The sequence below is a fragment of the Gadus chalcogrammus genome, chromosome 8 (genome assembly GCF_026213295.1).
Source record: "Gadus chalcogrammus isolate NIFS_2021 chromosome 8, NIFS_Gcha_1.0, whole genome shotgun sequence".
Taxonomy (NCBI): domain Eukaryota; kingdom Metazoa; phylum Chordata; class Actinopteri; order Gadiformes; family Gadidae; genus Gadus; species Gadus chalcogrammus.
The window spans coordinates 23,186,318-23,210,893 of record NC_079419.1 but is presented as its reverse complement, the minus strand read 5'-3'; the positions used below and the strand labels follow the sequence as shown (position 1 = coordinate 23,210,893).

The window sequence follows — 24,576 nt, the reverse complement described above, 5'->3', positions numbered from 1 at the left end:
CAATCATGAAGGACATGTAGGCCTATAGGCCTACATGTCCTTCCTGATAGATGTGGCGTTTCCGACGTCCGCAGCTGTCTTTTGCTTCAAGGTGTCGCCCATTAGGCCTACTAAAATGAATTGTGCACATGCCATCTCATTGCTATACGTCGGGTTGATGTTTAATCCATTTCTCTTCATGAGAATAATTTCGGATTTAAATTGAGAATGGCAACTCCTCTTTGGCAATGTTGTATGCAACATTAAATGAGATCATTTCCGATTCCTTAGAGAACCTTATTGTTACTGCCTGTCGCTGAAATGCAGCTTGGAGAGGGGCCACTATCTCTACACACTTGTCACGTTGGGTTATTTAGACAGCTTTTTAAATGTTTCGATACGAAACGTAGTTGACCCGCTTACAAATGCACTATTACCGGCCATATTCTGACCGCACTCCTGACAGTAAATCTATACATCGTTTGGTTGATGTGTCCCCAATCTTTTCACTTCCAATTTTTCCTCCAAAGACATTAAAGAAAACCGATTAGAAAGTAAATAATCCACTTCATTCATTTTCATGCTAACGCCCGCCATACTGCACTTGCGCTACTGTGCTGTGATTAGTCGAAGGTCACTGTACTGTAGCTACTGTGCTAGGTCAGACTTTGGGCTAAACTAATTTAGCCCAAATGGGAAGCATATGAAGGGGGCGTGTCAGGGCACCCGTCAATCAAACGTCAATGGAAGCTTACGCTACTGCGCTTGGGCTGAATACATTTAGCCCATTCACAGGAAAAAAACGAAGATGTATATATCCTGGGTTTTTCTGTCACTTTTTGGTGCTGTTGCTCCTTTAGGTACTACCAAAATTTAAAACAATATGTTCTAAGTTTTTAATAATATTTTTTTTATTTTCACTGTAAGAGGGCTTAGCCCTGTTAGCCCATTTATACCATCCGTCCCTGACTGGGACCCATCGCGTGCCAGCCATGGAGCTATAAAGATCGCATCATTCGTTTCTTTCTGGAGAAGTGAAGAGGGCGTCCTACTGAACAGAGATGGGTATCCTACATTATGTTAAATGAAATGACTTAGTTCAAGTGAATTCCCCCCAAAGTATTTCATTAACATGCCGCAAATGTCCTTCAATGTATTTTAATGGTCGCCATAACATAAATTCAGAAATGTTAATGCAATACTTTGGGGAGAATTCACTTGAACTAAGTCATTTCATTTAACATAATGTAGGATACCCATCTCCGTTCAGTAGGACGCCCTCTTCACTTCTCCAGAAAGAAACGTATCCCGCGCTGAGTATGCTGCGATCTTTATAGCTCCATGGCTGGCACGCGGTGGGTCCCAGTGTAATTTGAGAAATGCATCCCTGCCGGCGATTTTCATTGGATTAGGAAATTATGGGCGGGACTATTTTGTCCCGCTCACGGACGCTCTGTCATCTACGGATACGAATACTTTTGCTACACATTTACCACCTAGGGGTGTTGCAAAACAACCTGCAAAAAACCCCACAGCTGAGACTTGCAGGAGCAGATTCGAGCAGTTGTAAAATGGTTTTGTGCTCGCTCATTAAAATGCTGAATTAACATAGCGTTCACAGATGTGCAACTTCTGATGCATTTGTTCAAATTTGGGTTTACGAATGCACACCTTTTGGGCATGTTCTCAGATTATGAAACACGGGTGTGCGAATGTGTTTTGCACCAACTGCGCCGCAATAATTGTAGCAAAAGGATTTGTGCATCTGTAACACAGATTAGCGTACTCGTAGACCCTATTTTGTGTTTACAATGGTATAAAAAAAATATATATTTTTTTTACGACTACAAATGTACTGTTACACATTTGTGACTTTAGAGTACACATGCAAAATAAATATATACGACTTCAAATTTACTGTGACTTTAGTGTACGCATTCAAATTCTGCAGTTACAGGTGCTAAAGACTTTTTCTACAATAATACCTTCATAGATTACGTCGCATTTCAACATAAAATAGCGTGTTATACACACACACGCACGCACACACACACAAGCACACACACGCACGCACAGACACACACAGATACAGACACACACACACACACACAAGCTTTTGCTACAATAATACCTTCATAGTAATCCAGTGTTCACGAAACGTACACTGTCAACGTATGCTTTTGGCGACTGGGTTGGCTCTCAGATATACGTGTTTCTAACAAGATGATATCATTAAAAGTTACATAAAGTAACAGTTTAATAACACAAACGCAGGAAGCACGTGAGCTGCTAGTTTAGCGAAAGCAGCGTCCCTATTCCTAACAACCTGACTTCGTTGAAACATGCGAGCGAGCCGATCAAATCCTAATAACTATAAAACTAAAGATCAGACACAATCACTGACTGAAGATTATGCAAGTAAAAAGTATATTTCTCGCTAGAAATGTTATTAGAAACACGTTTAACGGTGAATCGGTCCTAAAATATTGCATTTCCCATTCAGATAATAAAGATTAATAAAGATCATACACATTCACTGACTGAAGATTATGTAAGGAAAATGTACATTTCTCGCTAGAAATGTCATTAGAAACGCGTTTAATGGTGTATCTCTCCTAAAATATTGCATTTCCCATTCAGATAATAAAGATTAATATAGGCTACGCCGTGTTCCGGAGCCGCGGGGGATTCTGGGAATTGGGGTTGTCAATTGACAAAAGGGGCTTTTGTTAACTTGTTTTGTTGTTAGGATTAAGTGGGGTTAATGGGTTCGGGATGTTATGTGGCTGTGTGTTGTTCTATTAACATTGTTTGTGTGTTCATTGTTGTCGACACCGTCACCGAGAGTGACGTGACCATCGTTTCGTGCAGCTGTTCCGTGTTGAAGTCTCGTTCAATAGAAACCAACTCTCGTTGTCGAGCGTTCAATAAAAACCAACTCTCGTTGTCAAGCGTGCCCCCCCCCCCCTACAAACGTGTCTCCCCCCCCCCCCCTCAACAAACGTGTCGCCCCCCCCCATCCCCCCCCCTCCCCTACAATCGTGTCGCCGTCGTCCCCCTCAACAAACGTGTCTCCCCCCCCCCCTCCCCCCCCGGTCAACAACAGTCTACCTCCCCCCCCCCCCCCTAAACAATCGTGTCCACAATTTGCCGCGAATGCCTTGAAACCCAAACCCCGAAACCCGCCTCCACAGCGGCACGCGTGGATACTGTAGGTATGACACGCTATTTTTTACGTTGAAATGCTACGTATCCAGTGTTCATGGAAACGTACACCGTCAACGTTTTTTCTTGGCGACTGGGTTGAGTGACAAACCACTGAAATGGATGTGATTGGAACTATTGGCGCACAAGGAAATCTCCATCTACCAAAATAACACATTGGAACATCAATTATTTACAAGGTCATGTTATCTGTTCTTCAAAGATTTACTTTTTTATTCAGAATTTCCCCCAAAAAAGGAATGACAGCTAATTCACAAAACACACACACACACACACACACACACACACACACACACACACACACACACACACACACACACACACACACACACACACACACACACACACACTACACACACACACACACACACACACACACACACACACACACACACACACCACACACACACACACACACAAACACACACATACACAGAGACCCACACACACACATTCTCTCGCTCTCTCACACACACACACACACACACACACACACACACACACACACACACACACACACACACACACACACACACACACACACAAACCCAAACACACACATTCTGTCTCGCTCTCTCTCCCCCCCCCCCCCCCACACACACACACAGACACACACAGGGAACCAAAGGGCGGCTGTGTGTTATCTCTGGGAGCCAGCAGCAGTGTGTGTGTGAGATGTGTGCATGGTGAGCAGCACTGCCTACTGTTATATTTTCCCTGCAGGGCAGAGAGAGAGACCTGATTCATAACCGCTCTCACAGTGCTTCTAAAAAATGTGCCCTTCCTTTTTATTTCCCCCCCTGCAGCCTTGAGATGAAAAGTCACAGATTATTTCTGGACTCCACTCTTGCAGTTCTCGCGACCGCAGCTAAAGCAAAGGTACATTTAATCATCAGACACTTTATTCAAAGAAGCAGGGAACGAGAGGACGGAGATAAACCTCCTCCTAAGGCCTGGAGAAGCCCAGACATGTTCATACTGCCGTCTAGTCTGTGTTGGTATAGGATTAGCGTGCCTTTTCTAGGCCTCGTAAGACGTCATGAAACTAAACTATTTGGATAACTATTTATTCATTAAGTCGACACTTTTATGCAAAGTAACTTCAAGTGAATTCAGATTCATGACTTGAAGAAGCAGGAAGGGTCTTGGAGGGCCTGGAGACAGGCTGGGTCAGACAGACAGATAGACTGACAGACAGACAGGTACAACAGGCTTACAGACAAACAGGCTGACAGACATCCAGTTAGACAGCATGACGTTATAGGCAGGCAGGCAGAAATGCAGAAAGAGAGAAAGACAGAGGAACAGACAGTGAGACAGATCCATCAGAAAGACAGACTGAGAGACACAAGCAGCTTACATACAGAGAAACAGACACAACAGACAGCGAGACAGATGGACAGACAGCCCTTACTCTCCCACAGTCAGCTGGTGGAACACACAGACAGCCAGTGGGAAGGCAGGGTTATTTTGGATGTCGGTCGGTACATCTGTGCTGCGTTGCGGCCATGTTTTATTCAGTATGTCTCAAGGCACGGAGGCAGCCTGCTGAGTCGCTGCTCTCGCCTGACAACGCAGCCGATGAAACCAGCCACTACCAACGCACTGATCTGAAACCAGCCACTACCAACGCACTGATCTGAAACCAGCCACTACCAACGCACTGATCTGAAACCAGCCACTACCAACGCACTGATCTGAAACCAGCCACTACCAACGCACTGATCTGAAACCAGCTACTACCAACGCACTGATCTGAAACCAGCCACTACCAACGCACTGATCTGAAACCAGCCACTACCAACGCACTGATCTGAAACCAGCCACTACCAACGCACTGATCTGAAACCAGCTACTACCAACACACTGATCTGAAACCAGCCACTACCAACACACTGATCTGAAACCAGCCACTACCAACACACTCGTGCGTTTACATGACACTCAATACAATCGAATTATTGGCTTAGTCCGACTATTATTGGATCATTAAGATGCATGTTTTCACCTTAGTCTGACTAAAATCGAATTGAATCTGTAACTACATCGGCACGACACCGGCTTCCTCCCTCTTCTTCGTCACCTTTTTAAATAAATCGCCGTTTCTCGTTTTCCCGACGGCGACAACAACACGACTATCGTCTCCTTATGCTTCCAGCTCACGGCCCTCGATTCCGATTTTTGCATCAAACGATCACAAACGAATATAATCGAGTGGACGATTATTATGATTTTTTTTCTTAAGTATATTTATTTTATTCATTAAATTATTTTCGATCTGAGCATTTTCTATGTTAACATTTTGTTAATTTTTTTAAGGGGAAATTTCAAAGTTCTCAGTTACAAAGTCTTTCTTTTTATAGAAACGCTGAATAAATACATCCTTACCCTTTTCAAACACAAAAGTAATCGTTTGAATAATCGTGATTTCGATATTGACCAAAATAACCGTGATTATGATATTTTCTATAATCGAGTAGTGCTACACTGAGCTGAAGACTACAAGTCTCTACAGACTGACCTGATACCACTACCCCTTCACACTGAGCTGAAGTCTACCAGTCACTTCCCAACACACTGATCTGAAACCAGCCACTACCAACGCACTGATCTGAAACCAGCCACTACCAACACACTGATCTGAAACCAGCCACTACCAACACACTGATCTGAAACCAACCACTACCAACGCACTGATCTGAAACCAGCCACTACCAACACACTGATCTGAAACCAGCCACTACCCAACACAGTGAGCTGAAGCCTTCAAGAGGCACTGGAGAGCAGCATGACTCACCTGACCAGGTGGAAGGCGCTGGAGAGCAGCAGCTCGTTGTAGACGGCGACGGCCAGGTAGCGCGGCTCGTGGAAAGCGGAGGGCACGGTGCGTACGGCGTGGCACAGGTACACACCCCACAGCAGGAAGAGGAACTCGGCTGGGGGGGACACACGGCGGCCTACTGGTTAGTTCACTATACTGAGAATCAGATTCAATAGGGTGCTGTGTTTTGTTTGACATTTTTTGACTTATTATTGTTATTGAATTGGTTGTTTTTTGGTAATCTGATTGTGTGTTTTGCGACAAAGCCTTTTGAATGGAGTTCGGATTGGGAGAGAGCGAGAGACATATGTGGATGAGGTAGAGAAAGGTGGATGGATAGAAAGTGAAAAGAGAAGATAGGAGACAGATATACAAAGAGGGAGAGGAGGGAGAGAGAGAGAGAGAGAGAGAGAGAGAGAGAGAGAGAGAGAGAGAGAGAGAGATAGAGGAGAGAGAGAGAGAGAGAGAGAGAGAGAGAGAGCCAGTGTACCATAAAGAAGGAACGTGTAACTCTATATAAAGCAGATAGCTTAATAATGAAGTACCAGGTCTCTCACGCATGCTCCCCCCCACCCCCCCTCTCTCTCTCTCTTTCTCTCTCACTCTCTCTCTCTCTCTGAACATGGCAGTACAATGTTACAGAATCATAACCAGCAGGACATCTCTTCTGATGGTCTTGTTCCAGCGGTAAAGCAATATCCGGATATGGACTATTAAAACCCTCCTGTTCCTGCGTGCTCTCTATTGGCTGCTGTGGCTGCAGCAGCACGAGGACATGTTTTGAGTTCTCCGATGACTAATGGATAGATCCCTGGTTGGTCTCGATACTCACACACCCACATGCATGCACATACACACCCACATGCATGCACATACACACACATCCAAGCCCGTACACACATAGACATGAATAAACATAGCTGACACAACTTGCACACAATGCACACATTAAGGCACACATTAACACACACACACAAACGGATGCATACACAAATGCAAATGCATTAGGGGTGTACGGTATAAACGGTAAAGTACACCGGTGTGAATTTACGCTACGGTAGGGATTTAGACGTGAGACCAGTGTGACCGGTAGACAGTGTCTATATGTTTTACATGAAAAATTTGTTGCGTTTCTGTATTAACGCGTTACTTACTTTGTAACTCGTTAATGCAGTAACGCAAGCACGCACGCAGGCGTGCTTGCGCAACAGTCCCTTCAAAGGCTCTAATTCCACACATCACGAGACAGACGCTGGTAGTGTGAAGATTTCTCTGCATCTCAGACATCACTTCCGCAGCCATTTTCCAAAGCCAGTCCTTACAACAAAAAAAGCCAGAGGTGGAAATAGATGACAACCGCTGTCACTGTTTACCTGTGTAAGGACATGGTTCCCTTTCAAAATGTCGATAGAAAGAGATGGTCAAAACACTCGATCCCAGGCACGCGTTACCTGCCCGCACACACTTCAGCCAAATTGAGATGCCAAAACTATACTCAAGGTCCGCGAGCAAGTGGAGAAAGAGACTGAAGTTACTTGAAAAAAGATTTTGCATTTTTTTTTAACACAATTTTGCTGCCTAACCAGTATTTTACCCCTTCAGAAGCATTTATATCAAAATTAGAAGATACAATTAACATACCGTGATACAATACCGTTACCGTCTTTGCCTCAAATCATACCGTGATACACATTTTAGTCCATACCGTACAGCCCTAACAGGCATGTAGTCAAACACTTATACAAGTAAACACACACACACACACACACACACACACACAAAAACACAAATACACGGCAACACACATTTATTCACATTCATTCACACACACACACATGCAAACATGCACGCAGACACACACAATTCATCAACAGTGCATGACAGCCATTTGTGAACTCTTTGTTAATTATGAGGAGCTTAACTTTATAATGCACAAGTGGGTGCAATGTCAATTTATGTAAATAAACCACTGATTCAAAGTGCTTGTTGTTGCCGTTTCCTTTTGTTTCTTTTTCAAGCTGAGAAGAATCCCCCTCATCTTCCTGACTCTGTGCTCCAGGTCAAACCAGAATAACCCTGGTGGTGTTCCGACTCTGTTCATATTCACTTCACAGTCCTCAGCCATCTTCCATCCCTCATCTCTCCTCTACTTCCTGTTCCTGCTCACCTCCTCTCAGACTGGGCTGAAGATTCTTCTCTATCATACATTTTCTCCCCCTCTCTCTTTTTTCTTGCCTCTCTCTCCTTGTCTCTCTCTTTACATTCCTCTCTCTCTCTGTCTCTCTGTTTTCGTTCCTCTCTCTCCCTCTCCCTCTCTCTGGTTCATAGACTTTCTCCAGCTCTACTCTCTCTCTGGTTTATTGTGTGTCTCTCTCTCCACTGCTAACAGCATTAGCGTGTTGCTGTGGGAGCAGCGAGGTGTTCCGCCCACGCTCCTGTGATTATGGAAGCTGTAACCGACACCGTCCATCGCCCATCTGGACGTAGCATTCAGCAGCGAGCTGGCAGCCAGCGGCCCTGGGTCTGCTCTGTGATTCGGAGCCCTCAGAAGTTATTACGCAGGCTGTTGTTGAGTCTGGTGTCTGGAGAGAGCCTCGTGTTTTTAAAGGTCCCATGGCATGCTACTTTACGGATGCTTTAATATAGATATTAGTGGGCCCCTAACACAGTATTTGAAGACGTTCCCGAAATTCAGCCGTGGTGCAGAACATCAAGTCGCACATTGAGCTTTACCCTAACGCGCCGTTTCAGTGTCTGTAGCTTTAATGCAAATGAGGGGGAGAGAGGCGGGTCAAGGAGGAGTGTGGGGGTGTGGCCCTGAGCAGCTTGTGGCCACGGTACCATGCGCTTTGGCCGTGTTCTGTAAATATTCAACACTCCGGGTGCTCCGGCAGGATTCCTGCAGCTCTATATCTAAATAACATCATATTATACATAGATATCTATATCATATAACACATATTATGCTCGTCTCCAGACGATATCATGGATCTCAAACGACTGCGTCGGGTTCTCAGATGTCTCTGGTTCTTCCACGTCCACATCAATCTGAAGTAGACTGAACCCCGACATGGAGGAGAAAGGGATTGTTGCCGCTATTGTCTCCCGCCGGAGCCTCGCTGCCGAGGGACCACCGCCTCGGCAGTTGGCAGCGCTTAGGCACCACCGCCTCCTGCAGCTGGCAGTGCCGAGGCGGTGGTCCCTCGGCAACAATCCCTTTCTCCCCCATGTCATGTACCTCAGGGAGTCAAAGCCAAAGTTCCTTTCCCCAAATTCCTTCTCAACCATGGCTGAGATAACCCCCACTACGAGTCTCGTTGTGGAAATACCAGAGACGAGAGTCCGACGTGTTATGCGCCATAACACCAACAGCGGAACGGTTATCCAAATAACAAAGAAGTGTACAACACGTTACAGTCCTGGAGCTCTATATCTAAATAATATAATTTCATACATATCATATAATACATATTATCCCGGCCAAAAGCTGTGTGCGCCTCCAGACCATATGAATCACAAAAGACTGCGTCGGGTTCTCCAACGTCTCTGGTTCTTCCACTTAAACATCAATCTGAAGTAGACTGAACCGCCCGCTGCCGGCTGTCCGCTGCCGGGTGGTGGTGCTGCCTCGCAGCAGTGGGCAGCAGGGCTCAACGATGTCTGGGATAACCCCAGCTATAGTCTCGTTGTGGAAATACCAGAGACGACAAAGAACCGACGTGTTATGCGTCATAACACCAACAGCAGAACGGTTATCCAAATAACAAAGAAGTGTACAACACTTGTGTTACAGTCCTGGAGCTCTATATCTAAATATCATTTAATAGCCTACATATCTTATAATACATATTACCACCACAGACCACCACCACAGACCACCACCAGAGACCACCACCACCACCACCCACGCACTCACCCACAGCCATCATGTAATCCCAGTGGTCCAGCAGACACATGCTGAACTGGAGCCCCTGGGGGGTGAGGCCGGTTGAGATCAGGGCCCGGGTCATGGTGGAGGGGCTCTGGCACACGGCCGAGGTCCATGCCACCAGGAACCACAGCACCACCAGCAGGATCAGACCCAGCAGACGCAGCACACGCCAGCTGGTCATGTAGGGGGTCCTCTGGGCTGTACGGGAAAGGAACACCTTGAGGACCCTGGGGGGGAGGGGGGGGTTGAAGAGAGAGAGAGAGAGAGAGAAAGTGAGAGAGAGAGAGAGAGAGAGAGAGAGAGAGAGAGAGAGAGAGAGAGAGAGAGAGAGAGATAGGGAGAGAGACAGATAGAGAGAGAGAGAGAGAGAGAGAGAGAGAGAGAGAGAGAGAGAGAGAGAGAGAGAGAGAGGAGAGAGACAGAGAGAGAGAGAGAGAGAGAGAGAGAGAGAGAGAGAGAGAGAGAGAGAGAGGGAGAGAGAGAGAGAGAGAGAGAGAGAGAGAGAGAGAGAGAGAGAGAGAGAGAGAGAGGGAGATAGAGAGAGAGAGAGAGGGAGAGAGAGAGAGAGAGAGAGAGAGAGAGAGAGAGAGAGAGAGAGAGAGAGAGAGAGAGAGAGAGAGAGAAGAGGAAGAAATGTCTAAAGAGAGAGAGAAAGAGGAGAGGAGAGAGAGAGGAGAGGAGAGGAGAAGGAGGAGGGAGGAGAGGAGAGAGAGAGAGAGATAGAGAGAGAGAGAGCGAGAGAGAGAGAGACAGAGAGACAGAGAGAGAGAGAGAGAGAGAGAGAGAGAGAGAGAGAGAGAGAGAGAGAGAGAGAGAGAGAGAGAGAGAGAGAGAGAGAGAGAGAGAGAGAGAGAGGGAGCGAGAGGGAGAGAGAGGGAGTGAGAGAGAGAGAGAGCAGTGAGACATTGACAACATAAGAGAACATTTCATGAACTCAAAGTACTTTGGTTGGAAGACGGAGGGTCGTGACCCCCAGAGATGGGGCCCGCCCCGGGCTAGAGGGCCCCGGGACAGTGGGCAGAGTTTAATCCCAATCTTTAATCCTCTTTTGAGGAGGATTTGGACCATCCTTCATGCACCGTTCATGCAACCAGTATACCCTGAGTGAGTGTGTGTCTGTGTGAGTGTGAGAGTGCGTGCATGAGTGTTTGTGGGTGGAAGAGAAGCAGATCAAAGAGATAGGAGAGTGGAGAGAGAGCAGGAGTAGGTGGGCGTGAGGATGACAGAGGGTCCCGGCCCACCTGTAGATCTTGAGGATGATGGTGCCGTAGGTGACAGAGAAGCCCAGCAGGCGGAGCCACCGGAGGAGGATGCAGCCCAACACACTGGGCTGCAGGAACAGCACCAGCACCTGGAACCAACACCACCCACAGCATTCCTTTATACCACTGTTACGTATTTTAAGCACATAAGCTGCCCTCACATAGCCACTAGGAAGCAGGATCGAACACACAAGCTGCAATAACTACTCCAGCCACAGATGGCAGCACCTTTAGACAGGTGAGGATGGCGGAGCCATTACGTCACACCGGCCACGCCCATTTCACATAGGCCACGATACAGTGCGGAATTCAGATTGAGAGGCCAGAATCAATAGGAGCCCGGCCGAGAGTCCTGGGCCTTTGCCCGGGGCTCGAAGTAGTGCCTGATATTATTCGAATACGCGTTAGATACAATTCCCTCCCTTTTGCTTCGTATGGCGCGTTTCCACTGCAGGGTGCGGAACGGATCGGATCGCAAAGGTGCGGTTCGGGTCGCGTTTCCACCGCCAAAAGTGGGCGTGACCCGGACTTTGCCGTCCCCGTTCCGGCCCCATTCTCGGGACTCCTCCGTTGCGGTACCCAAAACGAGACCAGACGCCTGTAAGGGTCCCGTGAAATTCTAGCTACACCCCCCCTCCATTGATTGGTCGACAGAATCGTCACTTCCGGGTGACGCGGGGATAAAAACAAACAAACAGTAGCCTCGAGGTATTATTCTTTACAATTAACATGTCGCGTAAAAAGCTTGCTTGGGCGAACAAGGAGGTGGAGACGTTCGTCTGCATTCTTGGGGAGGAAGACGTTGTTTACGATGTTTACGTAGCTGCCGCGGCGATCGACATCCGGCCTACCACCAAGGGTACTGTCGGCAGTGGAAACGCGACCTCGGAACTGAGCTGGGCTATACCGCCCCCTCCCTACCGCACCTTTGCGATCCAATCCGTTCCGCACCCTGCAGTGGAAACGCGGCAATAGTTAGCATACCGAAATAGACCTACTTTAACAAATAAAGTGAGTTAAAAGCGACCAAGGATTGGACTACTTTCTTCAAGAAAAAACGCAACACCACAGTACACACACAACAAGATGAACTACACCACCCACAGCATTCATTTACACCACACTACACACACAACAAGATGAACTACACCACCCACAGCATTCATTTACACCACACTACACACACAACAAGATGAACTACACCACCCACAGCATTCCTTTATACCACAGTACACACACAACAAGATGAACTACACCACCCACAGCATTCCTTTACACCACAGTACATACACAACAAGATGAACTACACCACCCACAGCATTCCTTTACACCACACTACACTAACAACAAGATGAACTACACCACCCACAGCATTCCTTTACACCACAGTACATGCACAACAAGATGAACTACACCACCAACAGCATTCATTTACACCACACTACACACACAACAAGATGAACAACACCACCCACAGCATTCCTTTACCTCACAGTACACACACAAGATGAACTACACCACCCACAGCATTCCTTTACACCACATTACACACACAACAAGATGAACTGCACCACCCACAGCATTCCTTTATACCAGAAAACACCTAAAGGAAGATGAATCAACAACACCCATAGTACACATAGCATTCAGTGAACACACACAAGAAGATGAACCACACCAACCAGAGCTGCCATAGCATTCAGTAAACACACACAAGAAGATGAACCACACCACCCATAGCATCGCTTTATACCGCAGTAAACACACACAAGAAGATGAACCGACAGGTATCTTTGAGGTTACAAGCCGTTGATCCGGGATGCTTCTGTCTACCTCTCTGGCCACTGCAGTGAACAGTTTCAAGTCAGTGAGGTGCAGATAGGGGGTTTTGGCTGCACCTACGGTTTGGTTCTATTGAACACTTTGGGGTGAAAGGGCCACGTCTTAGGGCACCTTTTGAGTCTCTTAATGCTGCCTCCTGGTACTATGGCAAACCCTCCTAGTCTCTCTAATGCTTCCCCTACAGTCCTCACACAAAGGCAAACCCTCCTAGTCTTGGAATATATAGTATGCCACATTAAAGGCAAAGCACACCCATTTATTCTTAGAAATACGTGTGCCACAATTAAATACTTAAATTAAAACGAAATAGTCTTATCAATATGGGTGTCCGATTAAAACGCCCCCAGAGTCGGAACTATCCAGAAAAAACGACCAGGGCATGAAGTGGGTTATGGCCGTGCGACAGAGAGAGCTGACGGCTATAAAAACCTTTTCTCAGCCTCTCACTGTTTATTTTTATTCCAGGCCAATCGCTAGAACACGTTGGATTTGAGAACAGGACTGCAGTACTGCAAAAAGTAACAATTTAGCTGTATACTTTAGGTGTGTGTGTGTGTGTTTGTGGTTGGATGTGTGCAGGCAAGTGTGCGTCCAAGCGTGAGGCGTGTATGCCTGTCTTGGGCCCCTCAGTTCAGTGTGTGGAGTGAAAATAGACACTGTGTTGTTTGGAGGCCTCTGGTGCTTGGTGTCCTAAAGGCCTGGGCTCCTTCGGATCAACCCAGGGACACAGTAGGCGTCAGGCTGGAGAAAAGTGAACGTATAAATATATACTGGATAGAAATGCTCTCTTTCCAGACATACTGCTAGGCTAGCACAAAAGGACCAGTGTTTCTGTTGCAACGCAGGTCAGAGTTAAGAGACAATCAAGTTATATTTTGACCACCACATATTCATTCAATTCACAGCATTCAAACTCATGAACACGCGGCCCTGACCAACCCAACAGGAAAGAACTGCCTTTCAACAAACACCCATTCCATTGGAGGTCACAATTCACGCATTTGGTATTCTTATTCTCTATTTATTACAGTGTGTGTGTGTGTGTGTGTGTGTGTGTGTGTGTGTGTGTGTGTGTGTGTGTGTGTGTGTGTGTGTGTGTGTGTGTGTGTGTGTGTGTGTGTGTGTGTGTGTGTGTGTGTGTGTGTGTGTGTGTGCGTCTGTTGTTTGTGCATGTGTTTCTGTGTATGTATATACGTATGTGTGTGTGTAGATGTGTGTACGTGTAATTGATTATTACACGTGAATAATTATGATTATTCAAATTCAAATCGACATCGCCATGTAATAGAACGCGGTAAGCAAATCGCAAAGGCTGCGATTAAAACAAAAAAAGTTGTTTTTTTGGGGGGGATTTGCTACTGTTACTGACCAGCAAGAAATATATTATATTGTATTTATAAATACAAGTAAAGATGCTATAATATCAATTCATCTCAACATATAGGCCTGACCTACAGGAAAGAGCAGTTTATATGTTGACTGCTTCCAATGATGTTTTAGACATACTATAGAATGATTTATTGCTTGTTTAGCGAATAATACAGAACATAAGGTACTTTAAAAAGAAAAATTGCATACTAAATCGCATTCACAAATCTGGTTGAAATAATCACAATTAGATAATTTCCCCCGAATCTTTCAGCCGTGTGTATGTGTATGCATTTGAATGCATATGTGTGTATGTGTGTGTGTGTGTGTGTGTGTGTGTGTGTGTGTGTGTGTGTGTGTGTGTGTGTGTGTGTGTGTGTGTTTGTGTGTGTGTATGTGTGTGTGTGTGTGTGTGTGTGTGGAGCAGCCCAGAAAACAGAATTGATTGGATTCTGTCCCAGTTCTCGGATGTGGTGCATTTGTTTACAAATCTGCAAGGCCATGTTTGATTTTCTCTGACATATGGCCCCCTCCAGTTCAGACCGTTCAGTGTGTGTGAGTGAGTGAATGAGAGAGAGAAAGATGTACTCTTCAAACATTTCTTCATTGTTTTTTATTGTTCATTAAACATACATACAACAATGCATACAACAAAATGAATTTCATGTCATTTCAAACAAATTGACTCACTAAAGATGTAAAAGGCAAGAGTTTTGTAGGGACACTACCCAGGATGGCTTGGTTAGTTGATTGGCCAATCAGATTTGTCTTTTTACGTGATTGCGATTCAGCCCACGCATACAACCCAGTCTCACGGAAATATGTGACACTGTCACGTCACGTCATTTAATCTATTCATTCGTGATCTGGGACATGTAGTTTACATTTTTCAAGTCTTTCAAATTTCAAACTCATTCGAAAAAGAAGAGATGAAGCAGACACCTTTTTTCCGTTGCGGTTTGCCTACAGATCAGCGCACCTGCATTAAATAAATCTATGAATTGTCACAATTTCCCAGAATCAAAGGTGAAAGTAGAAACGGGTGGCCAAAAAGTGTCATATCGTTAGAAATTTGTGCTTTTGGCACGAATTTCCGTGAGACTGGGTTGACGCATAGCAGGCACGCAAACTCACAGCCAGACACAAAAACGACGAACAAGTTCTTGGTCTGCAGAATACAGAGCTATGTAACAATGTATCTTTAAATTTCGATAAGCTCTACGTGGACCGTACTCGCTTTGTGTTCAAATAAATGTTTGAATGTTCAAATCCCTTCTGTGAATACCTCCATATACAGAAGCCTATTCAACAACCAACCCATTATTTAAACTGCTGATGTTGTCACCGTCAATGGAGATGATTAATTTCCTGTCTGAAAACCTGCGCTGTAAAATAACCCAGAACCAGCGCTAAAGGTACGGCCACACCAACCGCGTTGCTCGCGTTAAGGTACGGCCACACCAACCGCGTTGCTCGCGTTAGGGGCGTTGAAAATCGGCATTTTTGCATAGGGAACCATTGGTCTAGGCGCGGTACACGCGTTGAAGCGTTGAAGCGTTGCGTTGGGGGCGTAGGCGCGGCAGTTGCACGTAATTACGCACGTAAACGCAGTAACGCGCCCAACGCACCAAAGCCCGGAGTTCAGAAAATTGAACTTTCAACGCTCCAACGCGTGACGCTTAGCCGCGGTAGCCAATCAGCGTCGAGCTTGACCCGACGTTACTGGCAGAGAGTAGTGAGCTTGCACAGAAGCATACGGCCGACATCTTTCTTTATTCTGGGTGGAAATAGTAACATAGTTACGCCATTAAATGCGTTTATGGAAACATTTCTAGCGAGAAATGTGCATTTTACTTTCATAATGTTCGCTCGGTGAATGTGAAGGATGTTTGGTTTGATAGTTATGACGAAGAGGGAACGCTCCGTTCACTTGCATGGACAGAGTCTCTGGTTGCTAAGCAACCTCAACGTCTTGGCGGACTGCTTCTCTGCTGATCAACACTGCGAATGCTGGAAACACACCAGACACACCATGTGAAGTTATTTAACCCAATTATTGTTATTTATATCCGAGATTATTTAATCTAACGCGATCTAAACTCTATCACCCAAACACGGCGGCGTTTGGGTTTCCTACCTCGGACTCCAGCGCAGCCACGGCCGACATTTTTCTTTATTCTGGGTGGAAATAGTTACATAGTTACGCCATTAAATGCGTTTATGGAAACATTTCTAGCGAGAAATGAGCATTTTACTTTCATAATGTTCGCTCAGTGAATGTGAAGGATGTTTGGTTTGATAGTTATGACGAAGAGGGAACGCTCCGTTCACTTGCATGGACATGGACTCATCTAGCTGCGTTGGCGCGTTGACGCGTTGGAAGCGTTGAACCACCACACACTGGTCAAGCGTCAGGTTAGGCGCGTTACTCGCGTTATCCAACGCGAGTAACGCGGTTGGTGTGGCTGCACCATTAGGGGGGTTGAAAATCGGCATTTTTGCATAGGGAACCATTGGTCTAGGCGCGGTACACGCGTTGAAGCGTTGAAGCGTTGCGTTGGGGGCGTAGGCGCGGCAGTTGCACGTAATTACGCACGTAAACGCAGTAAAGGCGGCTGCATGCTTCAGCGTTGGTGTTACGTTGTTGCGCAAAATTTACTCAAAGCAATTCATGCTCCCTTTTAGGTTGCGCGTGTTGCGCGTGTTGCCAAGCAATTTACCGCCAGAACAGTAGGTGGAGTAATATGTGGAGTAAAGTTTTTCGTTGAAGACGACCTCGAGAATGACATCTTTGTCTGTGGGAGTCGTTGGTTTGTTTATGTGCCAAAGTTTGATGATCTCCTTTCGCGAGTCATCCGATATCTTCCCGACTCTCACCAAAACCGGCCCTTGTCAGGGAGCAGCTGGCAGATTATTTTTTGTCAGATGCTGGCGTGTTTCCCCACCAGTACAATGTGCTACGATTGGGTATGCGCACTGACCAATAAATATATACATTGGTCACTTGGAAGCATGACTTTTGATTCATTAGTTATCATGTTACACAAGTTACCTAATTTGGTTTACGTCAAACTCATTAATTCATATCCATATAAAATGTTTATACAACAGCTACTGCCTTGACAGATGAATGAATTATTTAAGTGTAGGCCTATAGCCAAAGGCTTTAAGCTATAGCGCATAATGTCCACATAAATTATATGGTAGGCAGCATTATTAGAGAAAAGGGGTTTATTTATCAAATACAGAAAATAGTCCCACCATACACGCACAAATTTTTCATTCACTACACACTCACGCTTTCAAATTTCATTCACTCAAAGAGGCTACTGAACTTATGTTTCACACAGAACATGAACACTTATGTTTCACATAGAACGTGAACACAAAACATTACGTAATTAATTCAAATAGGCTAACACTAAAACAAATAAGGCCAGTAGGCCTAATAGAACGAATATCGGGTGACAAGATCATTAAAATGGCTCACAATCCCGCATCAGCTGTTTGATGTCGCGCATCAAAATAGCACTTTGCCCCTGTGGAAGGGTTCGCATAAAGGGTTTGCATAATTATGTGCCAGATCGGGTGGTAGGTGGCGGTATGAAAACAGGAAATGTGATACTCCAGACAGGAAGTAGTAACCAGACGAGTAGACCAATCACAGCCTTGCAGGCTGCGCGGCTCGCGTAAAAGCTTACGTAAAAAATGACGCAAGTCTAGAAAAATCGCCCGACGCACGCAAGACGTGAGAAGTCGCGCAAGGGGTGCGCAAGGGCGCGCAAGGTCCTCTTGCGCTTGCGCTTACGCTTACGTAACTGAGCATAAATCGGCCTTAACGCGCCCAACGCACCAACGCCCGGAGTTCAGAAAATTGAACTTTCAACGCTCAAACGCTTGACGCTTAGCCGCGGTAGCCAATCAGCGTGGAGCTTGACCCGACGTCACTGGCAGAGAGTAGTGACTCGAGCTTGCACAGAAGCATACGGCCGACATCTTTCTTTATTCTGGGTGGAAATAGTAACATAGTTACGCCATTAAATGCGTTTATGGAAACATTTCTAGCGAGAAATGTGCATTTTACTTTCATAATGTTCGCTCGGTGAATGTGAAGGATGTTTGGTTTGATAGTTATGACGAAGAGGGAACGCTCCGTTCACTTGCATGGACAAAGTCTCTGGTTGCTAAACAACCTCAACGTCTTGGCGGACTATATATCTGCTGATCAACACTGCGAATGCTGGAAACACACCAGACACACCATGTGAAGTTATTTAACCCGATTATTGTTATTTATATCCGAGATTATTTAATCTAACCCGATCTAAACTTTATCATGCACCCAAACACGGCGGCGTTTGGGTTTCCTACCTCGGACTCCAGCGCAGCCACGGCCGACATCTTTCTTTATTCTGGGTGGAAATAGTTACATAGTTACGCCATTAAATGCGTTTATGGAAACATTTTTAGCGAGAAATGTGCATTGTACTTTCATAATGCTCGCTCAGTGAATGTGAAGGATGTTTGGTTTGATAGTTATGACGAAGAGGGAACGCTCCGTTCACTTGCATGGACATGGACTCATCTAGCTGCGTTGGCGCGTTGACGCGTTGGAAGCGTTGAACCACCACACACTGGTCAAGCGTCAGGTTAGGCGCGTTACTCGCGTTATCCAACGCGAGTAACGCGGTTGGTGTGGCCGCACCATTACGGTTCTGGTGGAAATAAGAGGCCAGAACTCATCATCATCATCATCAGATCCCTAAGGCTGAACCATGGTGTGTGAGACCAGTCTATACTACAACTTTATATTCTAAACCATGGTGCGCTGATTTGAGACCACTGTATATAACAGGTTTATATGATAAACCATGGTGGTGTGAAACTTGCATATACTAGAACTTTATAAACCATGGTGGGTGAGACCAGTATATACTACAGGTTTATATTATAAACCATGGTGTATGAGACCAGTGTATATTGCAGGCAGATGTGCAGTGGAGAATCAGAGATCATAAACCTCTGGTTGATGATGTGGGTTGGCATTTGAGTTAAAGGAGCATTTCACCGGTGGAGGCATGAATATGTATTGAAATTGGGTCCTATATGTAGTTGAATAATAAAATAAAATTCTAATTTGGTGCTGTCTTGACCGAGAAAAGGCAGAAAGTGACTTTTTGGCGCTTGTGGATTGAAGACAACAACTCCCACCATGCACCACGATGCACAGCTTCGCTGGCCACTCCCGCTGATCTAGATCTCCGCCTATCGGACACCTCGCTGTTACATCTACCAAGCTGATACCGCAAGACTGCTTGAAAATCATTTCACACAACATTTCTAGTGAAGAGTATTAGCTGCGGCTGTAGCAGCTGCAGCCGCCTCCTGTTCCTCTATCAACTTCAGCTGCTCGTCGCTATATTGCGGTTCATAGAGGTAGCCACGAACATCTGATTCGAGCATCAGATCTTCAAAATCCCCAATCTTCTATGTCAGATCCAGTACCTTCCGCCATTGTACTTCAGTTTTATCAACAGCCTCTGTTAGCTTAGCTTCAGACGCTGTGGATGTTAGTTTCTGCTGGTGAAGTCCCACCCACTGGCACTGCTCTAATAGGTCTGTAGCGTCAGTGGGTTCCACCCCCTATAGGGGGGTGGGACTAGTGCTTGTAGTCTTACGAGAATCCTCCCCTCTTACACTTCCTATTTACTTCTACGCAAAAATCGTCGTATTGCGTCATCTTAAACAGGAAGTGTTGGAGATCGATACGGATCTCTCCAGTCCCTCCAGAAAATAAGGGAATGATGCACGACCATTAGAAAATATGAGTGGGTTTCTAACGATACAAAGCTTAATGGAAATGGGTGAAGTTTCCCTTTAAACATTTAAAAAAATATGGATGTATATAATATAATACATTTGTTTGGTTATTCACAGACACACATGATTGTGTTGCTATTAATCCAGTATCAGTGTGTTATTCAAGTGGCAACAACCCCAATCCTAATTTCTGATAGCTCATTTCTTCTTAGAGATGTGACACTGCAAAACGTTTTGAAACCTTCCCAATCGACCCACTTGTGAGTTATTCCACAATCAGACCAATATGTGAGTTAACCCTCAGTCCATCACTGGAGCTCAGACGTCCTGCCCCGCCTCGCCAGCAATCTGCCCCCTTCAGCCCCCCAGGGTGGCCCTCTGCCCCACAGACACCACTCCACCTCCTCCTCCTACTAATGGAGGACGGAGAGGAGGGAAGAGGGGTGAAGCCAGAGAAAGATGAAGAGTACCCACCGTCGTGAGTAGAGGAAACCCACCAGACACTTCGGAACCCCTTTTCAAACCGTCTCTTTCAGAATGAATCTCGGAGCGGGACTCAGCGTCATACTGTCCCTCTCTCTCTTCTTCATGGACAAACAAATACACCTGAAGCTCCTCCAGTGTCTCCGACAAACTCACTTTTCTGTCGCCTAGACAGAAAAACTAAACAAAAGCTGATGCCTTTACTGCCTTTATTTTGTTCTTTCCTTCTTAATTCTTTCGTTCCATCTTCTGTTGGCTGCCTTGGTCCCTCAGGCCAACATCTCTCTCTCTCTCTCTCTCTCTCTCTCTCTCTCTCTCTCTCTCTCTCTCTCTCTCTCTCTCTCTCTCTCTCTCTCTCTCTCTCTCTCTCTCTCTCTCTCATGCCATGGCTAGGCTGCCACAACGTCTTTCTGTGGGTGATCCAACAGGAGCCTCTTCCGGCACTCTGGTCACCACATCAGACATTGAGAACAACACAGGGGCTGTTCTCAGCAGGAGCTGAACGGGCCACGACTGTGTGCTCGCAGCTGCATGCTAGCTAATAGCAACACACTACAAGAGTTCCCAAATAGGATGCGCTTACACAAACATATGTTCCTTCAACACATACAAATCTGCACACACATTTTCTCAACAGAAACACAAACACACAGACACACAGACACAGACACACACACACACACACACACACACACACACACACACACACACACACACACACACACACACACACACACACACACACACACACACACGCACACACACACACACAGACATAGAGACACAAACACACAGACACACACACACACACACACACACAGGAAGCCCTATGCCACATAGAAAAGGTCACCCCCCTTCCGCCCCACCCCCCCTCACGTCAACCCCCCCCCCCCCCCCCCTCTCGTCAGCCCCCCTGCTCTCGTCCTCCATCAATAAAACAGCAGAGTTCTTTTAAAGGCGTCTCTGCTGCAGTTTGATGGACTGCTGCTTAAGAATGCATCTGAGCCAAACCACCACCGCCACGCCACTGCAGAGAGCATGTGACTGTGGAGGGGTAAGAGGGGTGTGTGTGTGTGTGTGTGTGTGTGTGTGTGTGTGTGTGTGTGTGTGTGTGTGTGTGTGTGTGTGTGTGTGTGTGTGTGTGTGTGTGTGTGTGTCTGTGCGTCTGTGTGTGTGCGTGTGTGTGTGTGTGTGTGTGTGTGTGTGTGTGTGTGTGTGTGTGTGTGTGTGTGTGTGTGTGTGTGAGTGTGTGTGTGTGTGCGTCTGTGTGTGTGCATCTGTGTGTGTGTGTGTGTTTGTGTGTGTGTGTGTGTGTGTGTGTGTGTGTGTGTGTGTGTGTGTGTGTGTCTGTGCGTCTGTGTGTGTGCGTGTGTGTGTGTGTGTGTGTGTGTGTGAGTGTGTGTGTGTGTGCGTCTGTGTGTGTGCATCTGTGTGTGTGTGTGTGTGTGTTGGAGTGTGTAGGTGTGTGTTTCTGTATATGTATGTGTTTGTGTGTGTGTGTGTGTGTGTGTGTGTGTGTGTGTGTGTGTGTGTGTGTGTGTGTGTGTGTGTGTGTGTGTGTGTGTGTGTGTGCGTGGGTGGGTGGGTGTGGGTGTGTGTTTGTGCATATGTATGTGTGCGGTGTGTGTGTGTGTGTGTGTGTGTGTGTAACCCTTGAAGTGTCATCAGACCCACATTGCTGGATCATGCCTGAGCAATGTTTTGTATCCATAACATTTATGTTGTTATGTACATTTATCATGAATTGTGGACAAAAATAAAGAATTTCAAATGTGTGTGTACACAGGTATATGTCTCTGTGAGGGAGAAGTTAGCGTGTGTGTAGTGCGGCTGTGCGTGCTCATTGTGTAGGACAGACCTGGGGCCCTATCTTGCATCCAGCGCAATTGACTTTCTACACTGACGCATGTATTGTTGCTAGTTTGCAACTGGCGTACAGCGTTCTTTATGAAGGTATTATTGTAGCAAAAGTCTTCAGCACCTGTAAATGCAGAATTTGAATGCGTACACTAAATTCACAGTAAATTTGAAGTCGTATATATTTATTTTACATGTGTGCTCTAAAGTCACAAATGTGTAACAGTACATTTGAAGTCGTAAATATTTTTTCTACCATTCTAAACACCAAATAGGGTCTACGCGTGTTTCATAATCTGAGAACATGCCCCAAATGTGCGCATTCGTAAACCCAAATTTGAAGTAATGCATCAGAAGTTGTGTGTGAAAAATTTCCTCACAAATAAAATGATAAAGAACGCTATGTTGATTCAGCATTTTAATGAGTGAGCACAAGTCTATCGTTACAACTGCTTGAATCTGCTCCTGCAAGTCTCAGCTGTGGGGTTTTTTGCAGGTAGTTTTGCGACACGTCTAGGTGGTAAATGTGTAGCAAAAATATTTGTATCCGTAGATGCCAGAGCGTCCGTGGGCGGGACAAAATAGTTCCGCCCATAATTTCCTAATCCAATGAAAGTCGCCGGCAGGGATGCATTTCTCAAATTACACTGGGACCCACCGCGTACCAGCCATGGAGCCATAAAGATCGCAGCATACTCTTTGCGTGGGATGAGTTCCTTTCTGGAGAAGAGAAGAGGGCGTCCTACTGAACGGAGGTGGGGATCCTACATTATGTTCAATGAAATGACTTAGTTCAAGTGAATTCCCCCCAAAGTATTCCCTCCACTGCCACTGCCTTGCGCCCCAAGGGGCGGTTCGGGGAAAGCAGGAGGCGTGTCCTGGCGCAAACATTCCCTGGTGCTATTTTGCAGTTTCAGAAAACAATTCCGCCACTATCCAGGTAATACCTGGTTTAAAGTCAGTGGCACGTTGTTCAGATGCTATTTCAAGGGTGCATGCATAATGTTGTTTGTGCACCTCGCGCATGCAGTTTGCTTCTCTCATCTACCTAGCCACACATTCTTGGTAAATTATTTGGGAAAGAACAGCTGATACAGCGGTAATAAGTTGTACTTTTAAATCAATGCATCTGCAAACACCGTATAGCACACACATATTTTGTAGAAGCCCATAACGTGTACAAGCCCATAACTTTTAGGATTGATGAGTATTTGATCGTGAGAAAACAGTGTTTTACCGCTTTTTTTTTTTAAAAAGAATGAATGAATGCGGGCACGCGTGTGTGTATGTGTAAAATAATTAATGGATGCGGGCACACTTGTGTTCATCCATCTGTTTAAACACACGCAAACTAAACATGTAATGCATAATGCAGTCCATGGCAATGTATAGGCCTATTAACGGGGGACACATGCATATTAGGAACACAAGTCGATAACAATAATGCATACAATACTGGTAAGAAACAATGTTTGTTAATGCATTGCGTATATCATTAAATAGAACCACAGTTACCGCATATAATATGTGTTATATCAAGTTTTCTTTGCCGAAATTTATTTGAGGACTCTGAAAATGCTGTTCCATGTGTGAATCAGGACATATTATTTGGCAATAAACTGAGCCTTTGAAGTTTAAAATTCATGTGGTCATGCAGACTGTCTCATCGGAGACTGCAAACGCACAAATATCAAAGTATCAACATGTCAGATTAAAATGCACTCATGGCTCTCAAAGGGGAATGGAGATGGCCCTCTCATTGTTTTTTTGCATGTTACGCTCAAACCACACCTACGGGTAATAAGGCTACTTCAGGGCAACCCTTTTTACATTTGCGACGGGAGCAAGAGTCATTTATCGGCCGGTAAAATAGCAACATCGCCATGGAACCGCCCACAAAGCTACTTGCGTTTGGCGCTTCTCACTTGCGTTTCAGACTGTTCAAATAGGGCCCCTGATGTTAAAGGTCCCATGGCATGCTACTTTAA

General features: G+C 45.7%; 1 protein-coding gene across 1 annotated transcript in view; it reads right to left on the bottom strand.

Moving 5' to 3' along the window:
- The window catches only part of LOC130387947 (probable G-protein coupled receptor 158), a 76,270-nt gene that overhangs the window by 18,734 nt on the left and 32,960 nt on the right, over positions 1–24,576 (bottom strand). Inside the window, exons 6-8 of the mRNA XM_056597239.1 lie at positions 11,198–11,307; positions 9,942–10,183; positions 6,002–6,140 (exon numbers count right to left, since the gene is read on the bottom strand). Of these exons, the coding sequence (XP_056453214.1) occupies positions 6,002–6,140; positions 9,942–10,183; positions 11,198–11,307 (491 nt within the window). The remainder of the gene's footprint in view (positions 1–6,001; positions 6,141–9,941; positions 10,184–11,197; positions 11,308–24,576) is intronic.